The sequence below is a fragment of the Phaenicophaeus curvirostris genome, chromosome 2 (assembly GCF_032191515.1).
Source record: "Phaenicophaeus curvirostris isolate KB17595 chromosome 2, BPBGC_Pcur_1.0, whole genome shotgun sequence".
Taxonomy (NCBI): Eukaryota; Metazoa; Chordata; class Aves; order Cuculiformes; family Cuculidae; genus Phaenicophaeus; species Phaenicophaeus curvirostris.
The window spans coordinates 89,068,629-89,081,570 of record NC_091393.1 but is presented as its reverse complement, the minus strand read 5'-3'; the positions used below and the strand labels follow the sequence as shown (position 1 = coordinate 89,081,570).

At 46.8% G+C, this 12,942-nt stretch overlaps 1 protein-coding gene across 1 annotated transcript; it reads right to left on the bottom strand.

The window, feature by feature from the left end:
* Positions 1-959: 959 nt before the first annotated feature.
* Positions 960-11,304, bottom strand: LOC138718358 (THUMP domain-containing protein 2-like). Its single transcript, XM_069852806.1, has 10 exons — positions 11,189-11,304; positions 10,319-10,451; positions 9,291-9,697; positions 8,042-8,119; positions 6,856-6,908; positions 6,462-6,549; positions 5,885-5,956; positions 5,215-5,329; positions 3,365-3,482; positions 960-1,787 (listed from the first exon to the last, which is right to left on the bottom strand). The coding sequence occupies exons 1-10, from the start codon at positions 11,282-11,284 to the stop codon at positions 1,469-1,471; spliced, it is 1,479 nt and encodes a 492-aa protein (XP_069708907.1). The 5' UTR covers positions 11,285-11,304; the 3' UTR covers positions 960-1,468.
* Positions 11,305-12,942: the final 1,638 nt, after the last annotated feature.

Below are 12,942 nucleotides of genomic sequence, written 5' to 3'. Positions count from 1 at the left end.
GCCCCAGGCCACGTTGAGAACTAAACCCAGGTGAAGCTTCACCTCCTACAACAAACTTGCACAGGTGCCAGTTAGAAGATCCATAATTGACCGCATGTATTTGATAGAGCACTAATGGCACAAACAAGTTATCCATTACCTTTCTTGGGACACATTCATTATAGTCTTCGCTAAAACTTCTTTGAAAGCTGACTTGGGGAGGGGGGCGTATAATTAGAAATATATTGGTTTAAGCCAGAAATCCATACTAGCAGACTTGCAGTGCACTAGAATGTTTCCAGGTACCAGCTCACCAGCAGAAGTCACTGCAGCAGGATCTTACCAATCTGGCCCATATCCTCCTGCCCTCTGGGTCTCCGTAGTGCAGTCTGCACCACAGGCTCTTACTTCAAATTCTAACATCTTCAGACTGGAGCCTGTGTGTTGTGGAAAGCACCTGCATAAAAAAATGCTTCCAACTGGCTCCAACAATGAACTTCAAATAAAGAAAAAGAAAAAAAGCCCATACCAACTCAGACAGTTCTGATTGCTATCTCCATGCTAATCACAGCAGAGGAACACAATTCATGAGTCCATCTCAGTTTGCCAAGTTGCAAAGGCTTGTTCAAAATAGCAGCTGAAAGCAATCGTAGTCCTTCTCCATACCAATACTTCCCTGTCAGCCATGGGGAAGCCTTGGATTAGATTCTTCCCTCCAACAAACCTTTTGCAGAGACTACAAGAATTGCTGAGACCTCTCTCTCTTCAGGAGAATTTTTCCACATGCTGCTTTGCTCACAGAAGTCACTTTGAACTTGGCAAGTTTCTCCATCTTCCACAGTGCTTTTGGACTAACGTTACTGAGTGAGGAAAATCATTCTTTTTGATAGAACTAAGTCTCTTCACCCTAAAAAGCCAAAGCACACCCGTCACACACATACAAACACTGCAAAGAATTAACACAGAAAATAGTTTATTTTCTACTCCAAGGGATCTGAATAACAACATTTCAAACTCATCAGAAACAAGCTTTCAAGTAATACTGCAAGGGACACACAATAAAAGTACACATCCAGACCTCAAAAAGAGCTGGAGACTCCTGCAGACAAGATGTACTTCCTAAAAACACTGCTGAAGGTGAAAATCCAGTCACAGTTAATAGCAGCTCATTTGGGTTTGCAGTTCTGCAAATGAAGTCTCTGTCACAAAGAAACTCCTCCCAATACTGAGAGGTTTTGTCTAAGTAAGGATTTCAGGACTCTACCTCATTACAATATCTTACAGTAAAAATACTTGATGCATTATAAGGCATCTTCCACCTCTCCAAAAGAAGGAGAGAAAAGCAGAACCTTCCGATATCCAAAGAAAGTGAGCTGGACTAACAGATGGCACAGGCTTTGTTCCGATCAACAAGGCTCCACCAGATCACTGCCATGCTACTCTTGAAGCGTATCAGGATTCAAGTTCACTTTGACACAGTGCAAGAAAGCTACCGATTCCCAGCAGTACAGATCTTCTTGTATTTGTGTATGAAAGCATCCGTCTTTCCAAGACTAACTCCATAGACACCATCTGGCACCAGAGACCCAAACCGTGTCTGTCTGCTGCTGACGGAAGCTTCTTCAACACCGTTCACTGAGGAGGAAGCGTTCCCATCAACATTCAGGGCTTTTGCAATGGCAGCTTCCCTTGCGCCATCAGCAAAGACAATAGGAGAGTCACTTTTGGCATGCTTGGCAACGCCATCAATGCGCTTATGGAGATCTTGGCTCAGTAGCAATACAATAGTGCCTCCAACACGCAGTACTCTGGAAAAAAAAAAGGAAAAAAAATAGGTTAGGTGTTCATTCTGCCTGACATGCATTCATCTGTGCAGAACTCAACACTGCTGACGCTTCAGATGGCACTTGCATTCAACAAAACACTAGGCCTGTTAATGCTCATGGCTCAACTCGATAAACTACACTTCCAAATGGAGTTTAAATTCCCTATCTTTATAACTCTTTCTAAATGGGAGAACAAGGTCCTATCCTAACTCCCAAACATTTCTGGCCTCAGGAGTTCTTTCCACTGCATCAGCAGGGAAGGTAGATTCTGTTTTCCCCCTCTTGGTATTATTTCAAGGACTGAGGGGAGTATCAATTTCAAACACTGGTTTTCGGTTGCATAAGCCTCCACCACTCTGCAAAGGAACAGCTTCCCAGGGCAACAGAAGATTGGTAAGGCAATTCTGAAGCTGACCTTTCCATTTGGAAACTTTAAAAGGTCTGTTCTTTCTCTGTTCCACTGATCCTTAATGGTTTGCAAACTCAGGAAGCAGAGGAAAATTCATCACTGTGTGTAATCCATTTTTCACAGTACATGACCAGACGTGACACTTGGCTTTGAAAGAGAGGAGAAAATAGGACTATCCTTGCTCTGTTCACAGCAAGTGGATTGAACAGTCTTACTCGTGGGGCTCTCACAGTAACGGTCCCTTCCTCATTTCCACATTCCCAGGGAAATATTTTGCTTAGAGTGGCCCAGCAGAGCAAATAAGACCAGACTACAAGCAGAGTCAAAGGGAGGGCTGGTCACTGTAAGCTGACACAAGGTTGCCCTGCTGTTCTGTGGAGCTACCACACCTTCTTCACCACCTTCCCACTGCATTCCTGCATTGGGTGAGCAAAATGAACACTGCTGAAGACCAGTCCTACAGAAAGGACTGTCAGCCTTTCAGCCAAGAAAAGAAATAAAGAAGCACATGGTTTGAACTGCCTGATAGAAGCAGCCTGCTATTAGTTTGGCTGAACTCTGCTACAAAACAACAGGGTGAAAGATGAAAGGAGGCATCTAAAAGCAGACCAGGTGGCCAACTGGATATACACTAACAGAAAGGAAAATTGATACCACCATTTTCTGGTCTGACATCTTTCTTCCCAACAATATAGGCTAGTAAAAGCTTGATTGTCAACCCAAAAGGAAAGCCTATGATTTTATACAAGCTGACCTCAACGGAGACGCTTTATCCACCTGGCCGTGCGTTAAGTTCATCTAGGTCATCCTCTCCTCTTTCTCCTTTCTGCCTTAAGGGTATTTGTGAGTGTGACTCAAACATTTAACCATCGTGCCTTGGAAAGAATACTTGCGAATGTAGCCCACACAACAAGCTCATTCCTTGTCAGCTTGTGCTGCCGCCAGCATTTCCACAGCTTGCAAGACAAGCCACAACAGCCTTCAAGGGACAATTAAAGGACTCGGACTTTCACTGGCTGCACGGGATCCGACTAAAAAAACTGGAGTGTGTTTGGAATAAAGAAAACCTGAAGCTGGCTGAACACTTAGGATCACAAACCATCATGACATTTACACCAAACACGTATACCATGTCAAGGGCCACACGTACCTCTCCATTTCCTGGAGAATATCTGGAAGGAGCTGAAAGACTTTTGTTATCTTGAACTTCTTCCCAAACGGAATATCTGCAATCACAGCATCAAAGCTTTCTGAAGGCAATGGCAATGCTGCAGAATAAAGGCAGGTCTTTAAATCGTCCTGTGTGGAAAACGAGCAGCAGCTATGCCCTCAAGCACCTTACAAAACTGCCTGCCAATGCTTTTGCGGGTTATGCACCCAGACTCATGGCTCCTTCTGTACCTTTCCTCACAAATGGCACCACAAAGCCACCAACCCAATGCAGACCGAGAAGAGACAAATGCATGAGTGTGTGGGTTAGCTCGCAGACTCCTAGTTAGTGGGGATATATTTGCTCCATAACAAGACTCTACAAACAAGGGACTGCATGGGTCCAAATCAGCTGCTGCTTCTCAACACAAGGGAATCTTTACAAGCAAAAACACAAAAGAAGAACTAAGCTTGCAAGCATTTTACACTAAGTACATGTATGAATGGCAACGAACCACATTTTAAATTCTTCTCTATCCCCGTTTTCTCCAATCAGAATCACCTAGGTTCTGTTGGAGCTTGAGTCATTGAAGTACCTTCCCAGAGTTTCTGCATCCTATAACAGTCCGTTGTTGTGACCATGAGGCAGCACTGCACCCTTGTGGTGATGAAGGTTGGCCATATACCAGGCTACGCCGGCCAGACAGGGCTTTGCCAGCTTGCCAAACAATGAGACTACGGGTTCTCCATCTCTCAGGATGCTCAGAACTCGACTGGACAATGCCCTCAGCAACCTGACCCAGCTTTAGGGTTAGCCTCATTCCCAGCAGATGACAGGACTAAAGAGCTCCAGCAGTCCCTTCTCACCTAAATCCTGTCGTGATTCTATGCCAGCCTTTCCAGAACTGGCAGGAGATATTTCTTGGACCATCCTTGGATCAACACTTGCAGCCCAACAATTTTAGAACAATTTTATCTACAAATGGAAGGACAAGTTACCTACAGTCCTTCAACACATGCAGAAATAACAGCATCTGATCAGTGACAAAGACACCAGTTACTTGTTCAGTATTAGAAAAGCCTGACATCAAAGTACTGTCCGTTACCTTAGAAGCTCAGCACAATCACAGCTTTTAAAGAAGAAATAAAGCTATATATGTTCTTACAAAAAACACATAATATTTCTTACAGTTCTGATAAGAAATACATTGCAAGTTTAAAAAATATGAACGCTTTGTCACCCGTGCACAGGGAAGAACACCCAGCTCTCGTCTGGTGTAAATTTCATAAATGACTAATTTAGATTCAGGCTTTGAGGTCCAGAGTAAGGTCATTAAATTATTATGTTCTCCCCTGATTAACTTATGAAGTGAGAGCATGAGCAGGAGAGAGTCTTCCAGGAGAAAGGCATCGTCATTTAAGATACTCGTACTGCAAAACATCAACGAATTAGCTGATCTTAATGCAATTACTTATCTGGTAAATTGAAGTTACAAACCACTTTTTGTCTGTCCTTGCTGTTTTCCCATAAGACAAAGAATTCTTATATAGTATGTACTCTCTGTGGCATTCAAAACTTTACCATTCAGACAGACAACTACTGCCCATGTCTGACAATTATTATTTTCATTGTCTTCTGCTGAGTATATTCTCACCAAAGTTCCTGGGAGCAGGAGGCAGGGAGGGGAAAGCAAAAAATTATCCATTCTCTAGAACTACAGTCACTACTTGGCTCTTTCATTAAGAGGTAGCTCTACTACACGTAACCTCAAGAGATCCTATGTTACCTGCGTAATCCTAAAACTACAAAATATTTCCAACATGTATCACTTGGAAAGCCTACAGCCATACCTTTCACAGAAGCTTTAAGCAACTCAATCTTATCCATCAAGCCTGCAGTCCTAAGATTCTCATCTGCACCTTCTAACTGTGAATCACTTAGATCAGCACCCCAGTAACACGCTTCCTGTTCAGAGAAAAAGAGAAAAGTCACTTGGACGGGAACCAGGTGTATTTATTTTAGAAAGGCTTCTCAGAACTGTCTTGTTGCACACCTCTCCCAAGATAAACCCCTTGCTGGGAGATCTACTACCATTCCACAAAGCAATACATAGACTCAGAGGACAGAGAACTGGGTGAAGTTTGAGCACTCTTGACTCCTTCCGTATTCTGGTCTGCTCAAGACACTTGTGACTTACAGAAACATTTAGGCTCTGTACTAACAGCAAGACCCCAGCTGGCTACAAACAGCCATGCTGCCTCTAATAGTGGAAACTGGCTGTACTGTCCCACTGACACCTCTGATCCCGGGATAAGTCGAGGCACTTTTAGAAGTCCATGCCTGTCTTGCACAAACCCTGTGCTTCCTGCGGAGCAATGTTTGTCCTAAAACACTCTCAACAACGGCACAGAAGGACCGGTTTGGTTCTAGCTTTTCAGTAACGCACTTTGGTATAATGGTTGCACACATTTTTTCCCGATGGAACTACAAGGTCCTGCCTGTTGCTACTGTGATACTCACAGGCCACTCTTTAGCAGCTTCCAGAAGTATCGTTCCCAGCCCACACATGGGATCCAGCACAAAGGCACCTGCCTGCAAAAATAAAGGGGTTATTGTATCTCAAGCAAGACAAACTCCTCTCCCAGGACAAAGTTTACTACTGACGTACGGATCACCTAGGTATTCCCACTGTGCAGTGTAAGTAAAAATAATTACTGGTTTTCCAGGCCCAACTGGCTTGCAAGAGAACATAGCAAAACACATTAGTAGTTTCACTAGAGACAATGCATCGATGTATGTAGCCCTGAGGTGATGTTTAGTGGAAAAGACTAAAAGTGGACTGCAGACAGATATTGGTACCAAATTAATCTGTGGAAAATATCACACTCGCTTCTATTTTCCCCTCGGAAGAGCAACCCAAACAAAATTTGAAGCCTGGAGAGTGAAAAAAACTGTGAATCCTTTTCCTCATTCATGTCTTAGAGCATGGGACACTACAATCACCACACTTCTTCAAAGCTCCCTGCTCCTGCCCCGATAAGCAGCAACCCCTCCATCATTTGGGACTCTACAGCTTTGCCATGAACATTTGGCTTACCCTGATTTCAGCCAGAGATGCCATGGCCCATGCAACTGTTGACCGCAGCCCTGCTGTTTTGATATACTGTCTGTTTGCCAACGGAAGCCTGCAGGCAGCAAAAAATCAATGTTAGGCAACAGCACAACCACCCAGAAAAGCCCATGTAATATGAAAGAATAAATGACCTGGACAGATCTGCAGACAGACATAAACGACAGCTTGCTTTTATCCATAACTCATCACAAAGTCTGGCCTACAAGCGCAGATAAGCTCCACACAGAACACAAGACTAACACGACAGTCCAGTGAATATCAAACCAGAAGATAAACGCTCACAGTCAAATGCAAGACTATTTAGAAATTATGCCTGTTCTGATACTGACAAAACAAATCTGATGAGGAGGACGCCCACCTGAAAAGGGGAATCCCCACCACAGAGTGAATGTCATTAAGATGGACAAAGACCTGAAAGAGGGGAAAAAAATTACATTTGAAACTCTCCATCTGACACATCAATAGCTTTAACTCATTTAAACCAGACACAGAAGATGTTTCTACAAACTTCTTATCCTAGTTTTAAGAACAAAAATATACACTTTGGACAATTAGATTAATTGGAAGAAAGCACACTAAATTATCAGAATGCCTCCTTGAAGAGAGCATCCCAGCGCTCAGCTATTCCCACACACACGCTTATTTTTTGGGGCATTTCAGATGGAGGCAAAACTGAGTAATCCTTACAGAAGTATAGGCAGCTGAAGAAAATGCCCTCCTGTCCTACAGAAAGCATCTTAAAAGACAAGTGAGCTCCCCAACAGATTTGGCATGACTGTAGTCCCTCCCCATGGAGCCCTAAGAGAGCCATGATGCTTTTGAAGTATCTCAGTGTTCAGCACTTAAATGGTTTCATAGCAAAAATCTGGACAGGAACAAAAGCCCCACTTCAGGCTCAACAAGGCCGTATTTGACGCACAGCCGATAAAAAACAGAGCCAGTAGATGAGCTCAGAGCTTTTAGAGATGGTTTCAGACCTCCCAGCACCAGTGCTGAGAGCAGCTTCCACAGGCCAAGCACAGAAATGAAGAAACAGCTTGCCAAGGGCAATGAAACCTTTCCAAGATCTCCACACAGCCTGCACCATGGAGGATGCCTAAAGCAGGCTACTTTGAGGGACGAGCCCTGGGAGGAGGCTCTTCCATCAATGGCATTCTCAAGTTCTTCAAGAACACAACCTCCCCGCTCACTCTCTTCCCCTGTAGAGGCTAAACTACCTGCTCAACAGCTCAGGGGACCTCTGCTTTCAACACAGAGTTCAGCACTTTGCAAGCAGGCCAGATCCTGAACCATCACCTGCATGGATCCTTCCCCTCAGAGGGGGGCCATGCTGGCCATTCCAGTATTTAAGCGCTCGGGAAGGCACTCACACAGTGTCTACTGAAAACTTTAGCTCAGTGCTACCCAATGATTTCTAAATTCAGCAGCAGAAAGACAGAGAGAGGCCACCATCCCATGTGCAAAGGGAGCAAAGAACAAAATGAAAGATATTGCGAGCAATTCTGGAAGAAGCAAGAAGCCATCTAGCAGACAAGCACTACTACCTCTAGATCAGGGTTCCGCAGATCAGCCCGCCACCCAAACTGCTTCATGAGCGCTATGCCAACGGCTCTTCCGATCTCCTGCAAGGGGGAAGAACAGACACGGGCAGTAAAACCAACAGATTTAAAAAAACTACCCATTTCAGCCTCAACTGCACAATCCTCAAGTACCTGCCAAAAGAACGGGCCTCTCTTTATCCCTATGAGATTAATTCCTACAAAGCCCCAAAAACGGACAACAGGACACAGGGAGTAGAGCAAACACACCAAAGGACAAAGGGATTATCGCTTAGCTGGAGTGTGAGAGGCTGAAGTTTAAGTCCCGCCCAAGCTACAATAAAAGCTGTCATCACTTTTGGAATTATAGAACACGCACTAAAAATATTTCTGATGGACATAAACTAGATCACCCAGGAGGAAATCTCCAAACACGCAACTGCTACTCACAATTTTAATGCTTCTATGGCATCTAGAAAGCTCTCACTACTTTCAGAGTGCAAGAGTTGAAACATGACACAAATTTAAGCAAACATTCATGTTGGCAGGCTCATGCGTCCCACCTGCCCACGTTCCTAGCTTCAGCAAGAAAAAAAAAAAACAATCTAGTTAAACCACTGCTGTCTTCAAGTAAGAGAAATCTACATAAATTGAAACTACACAGAGCTTTGTTTATTTTTTTTCCCCTCACAGCAGAAAGTTAATACAGATGGGATCAGTGCTAGATGGAAAGGGCCCCTGGAAGTCCTCTACGCCACTACTCTCTCCCAGGGCCAAGATCCACTCCCTGTGACACCTCCCAGGCCTGCACTGCCCTCCTAGGGAACAAACACTCCCCAATACCCAGTCAGAGCCCACCGACCCGCAAGTTCTGGCCTGTGCCTTTCTTTTACACCCTCTGCCACAACTGAGAGGAGTTTGGCTCCACAGTCCTTGCAAGGGCCCTTTTAAGTAGCTGTAAGCTAGTATCAGATCACTTCTCAAGCTCCACAAGCCCAAGTACCTCAACTTATCCTCAATAAAAGGCACTGATTTGAAAAATACTCAGGGTAACAGAGCCCAGAAATTAACAGCAACCCTAGCATTTCTACTTATTTAAAACAAATGCAGATTAAGGGCTTGGTTGAGAAAATACAGAAAAACCTCCAGCAGTTTATTATTCTAAAACATACAACACAACTGAAATGACAAACGAAACTACACATCTCCCTTCCCCTTTGGTAAATTACTTTAAAACAGAGATACTTGAGCATACCTGCGAAGTAAGTATTTTGGCAATTGCTCCACTACAGCGACAAGAAACTCTGAAACTGAAGCCAAATTCCTCATTTGCAACAGCTTCCTCTTTGCTGCTTTTGGAAAGGTCTTCTAAGGAAGCCTGGCTTTCAGCCCCACAGTTCTGGTCGCTCTTTCTCTCAGGTACCATATAACTCTCTCCATCTTCTGCCTGACATTCCTCAGGCTCTCTCACTTGTTCTGCTTTCTGCCTTTTAGTTACAATATTTGTCTCTTCTTCTGATTTTCTCTTGAGAGGCAACCTGTTTTCTGGAAGCACATCTTTTTTCCCCTCGCACCCACGAAGGTTCCTCCAAGTAGAGATTACATCCAGCCAAGACTTTGGTTCCTCAGTGACAAGGCTTTTAATCTCATGCAGCATCTTCCCTGGAAGAAAAAGTAGTTTCAGCTTAAGTACTACAGTCTCAGAATTTGATTTTCCTACAGATTGAGAACAGCTGTTAACAGACGGCGTTCAAATTTTGTTTGTGTGTGAATCCAGGAACCACAGCAGCAGGCATCACTGCCATCACAGGCACAACCGAGCTCTCAGTACCCACACATGCCACCAGCAGAGACCAAGGCATCCCTCTGATTAGAAGCTCTGCAGAACCAAGATGAAATTGTGCAAGGATTGTATTCTGCAGAAGAATTCAGCAGCTCTAAAAAAACTGGACCATTCCCAGGGACAGAGGGCCAGCCAACCATGCCATCCTCCCCAGAAAGCACTTGGTCCACGATTAGAGACGTGGGATACTTTCCAAGAATCAAAGACACACATTGATTCAGCTCAGAATCAAGTCCTCCATCCCTGGAGGTGTTCAAGGCCAGGCTGGATGGGGCCTTGGGCAGCCTGATCTAGTGGGATGTCCCTGCTCAGGGCATGGGGGTTGGAACTAGATGATCTTTAAGGTCCCTTCCAGCCCATATTGTTTTATGATTGTATGACTCCCACCGGGGTTCACGATTCCAAGTACACCCGAGAGAAGGAGCTGGTGCCAGCCTTACCTTTCTCCCTAGAAACGGGGAGCGGGGGCTGTTTGTGGAGCCGCAGGAACAGCCGCTCTCCAGACCGGAGCTCCCTCAGCTCAGCCAGCTTTGCCTCTGTGCTGAAGAAGACCTTTCCAGGGACGCTGACCACCTCCAGGGAAACACAAGCTCCGATCGTGGCAGGAAGATGTGCAGCTGGCCACCCCAAACAAACGCACATTTGGGGCGAGCAGCAGCCCCTCAACCCCGGGTCCCCCCTCCTCCCCTGGCCCTTCTCCACCCTGGCCCCTCTGGGTCCAGGATTAGAGACAGGGGACACTTCCCAAGAATCAAAGACGCGCATCGATTAAGCTCAGACTAAAGTTCACCAGTTTGTTCTTTCTGAAAGGAAATATCTCTTCCCTATTCATCGAGCTGACTTCGGTCCTGCAAGGTCTGAAGCCTGAACTCACGCCTGGGGGTAGTTCTCCTGACCCAGCTGTGACGAGGGACGCACGAGGAATATAGAGGCCAATTCGCTGCAAAACCTCAAAACCGGTCAAGGCACAGGGGGCTGGGGGGAAGCTGCGTCTTTTCTCGGTTAGAACCACGGCTAAACTTGATCCTCAAAGCCGACGGCGACCTGTCATCTCCCAAATTCAACCCACCCAGCACGCTCGGGGCGAGCAGCCGCCCCTCCAGCGCGGGCCCCCCCTTCGCCCCAGCCGGTCCCCTCTCGCCTCCCTCGCTCCCTCTCGCCTCCCCCCGGCCCCTTCTGGCCCCGTCGCGGGGGAGGCAGCGCCGCCCCCGACCCCGCGGGGGCCGAGGGGACACGTCCCACCCCTGCGCCGGCCACCCGCCTCTCCTCCCTTCCCTCCCCTCCCCTTCTCCTCCCCGCCCGGCCCTCACCTCGGAGGCGCCGAGCCGCGCCCGCACCTCCCGCTCCAAGAAGGGCTCCAGCCCCCTGCCCGCCGTGCAAAAGAACCGCCCGCCGCCCGCCGCCATCGCAACGCGGGGCGGGGAGGGGGCGGGGCCCACGCGGGGCGGGAGGCGGGGCGGCGGCGCCTTCCCCTTCCTAGCGGGCGGTACCGCTCTGGGCCAGCTCCGTCCTCCGCATAACCTCCTTTCAGGTCCTTAGATGGAGCAATGAGGTCTCCCCTCAGCCTCCTGCAGGCTAAAAAACCCCAGCTCTCTCAGCCGCTCCTCATAAGGCCTGTTCTCCAGCCCCTTCACCAGCTTCGTTGCTCTTCTCTGGACTCGCTCCGGAGCCTCAACATCCTTCTTGTGGTGAGGGGCCCAGAACTGAACACAGGATTCAGGGTGCAGCCTCTCCAGTGTTGAGTACAAGAGCAGAATAACCTCCCTGGACCTGCTGGTCACACTGTTTCCGATACAAGCCAAGATGCCATTGGCCTTCTTGGCCACCTGGGCACACTGCTGGCTCATGTTCAGTTGCCATCAACCAACACCCCCAGGTGCTTCTCCTTGAGGCAGCTTTCTAGCTACCGTGCCATGCCATGCCATGCCATAGCATAGTATAGCATACCACACCACACCATCCCATCCCATATCATAAGCACAACCTGCTTGTGCATCACACAACCTGCAAAATGCATCACAACACATGCCACGCAATGCCATGCCGTACCCCATGCCGTACCCCATGCCGTACCATGCACGCAGCACAAAATGCAATACCATTGCAGACCATACAGATGACAGAAATGCCTTAGCATACCATTCCTACCAACCACAGAAAACCAGCCATGCCACACAGTAGAAACCATAGCATCCAAAAGGTACCATACACACAATACAAAACACACCATACTGGCTTCAAAATCCGTACCATACCATTGTAATTACCATACCATGCAAAATATTCTATCAAACCATACCATACAATAGACAACATACCATAGTAAACATTTCCATACATACCATATAAAACACCGCACTACACCGTACAAAGCACCAAACCCTAAATACCATACCATGCCCTACAATACAACACAAATTAAAATAAAATGCAAAATACAATACAGTACAGAACCCATTACAACCCAAATATATCACAAATACATTACAATACAACATACACCTGGGGCGGGGCAATCCCCAATTTCAGTACAGGATGCAGGATGATGTGATTGAGAACAGCCCTGTTGAGAAGGACTTCATGGTGCTTGTTTGATGAGAAGCGTGACATGAGCCAGCAATGTGCACTCACAGCCCAGAAGGCCAGCCGTATCCTGGGCTATATCAAAAGAAGCGTGGCCAGCAGGTACTTTCCAGTACGTGAAAGGGGCTACAAGAAAGCTGGGGAGAGACTGTTTACAAGGGCTTGTAGTGATAGGACTAGGGGCAATGCCTATAAACTATTTTGATAGGAATGGTTGGACTCGATGATCCGGTGGGTCTCTTCCAACCTGGTTGTTCTACGATTCTATGATTCTATGAAACTGGAAAGGGGCAGATTTAGAGCAGACATAAGGGAGAATTTCTTCACCATGAGAGTGGTGAGACACAGGAAGAGGTTGCCCAGGGAAGCTGTGGCTGCTCCGTCCCTGGAGGTGTTCAAGGCCGGGTTGGATGAGGCCTTGGGCAGCCTGGTCTGGTGAGAAGCGTCCCTGCCCATGGCAGCGGGGTTGGAACTAGGTGAT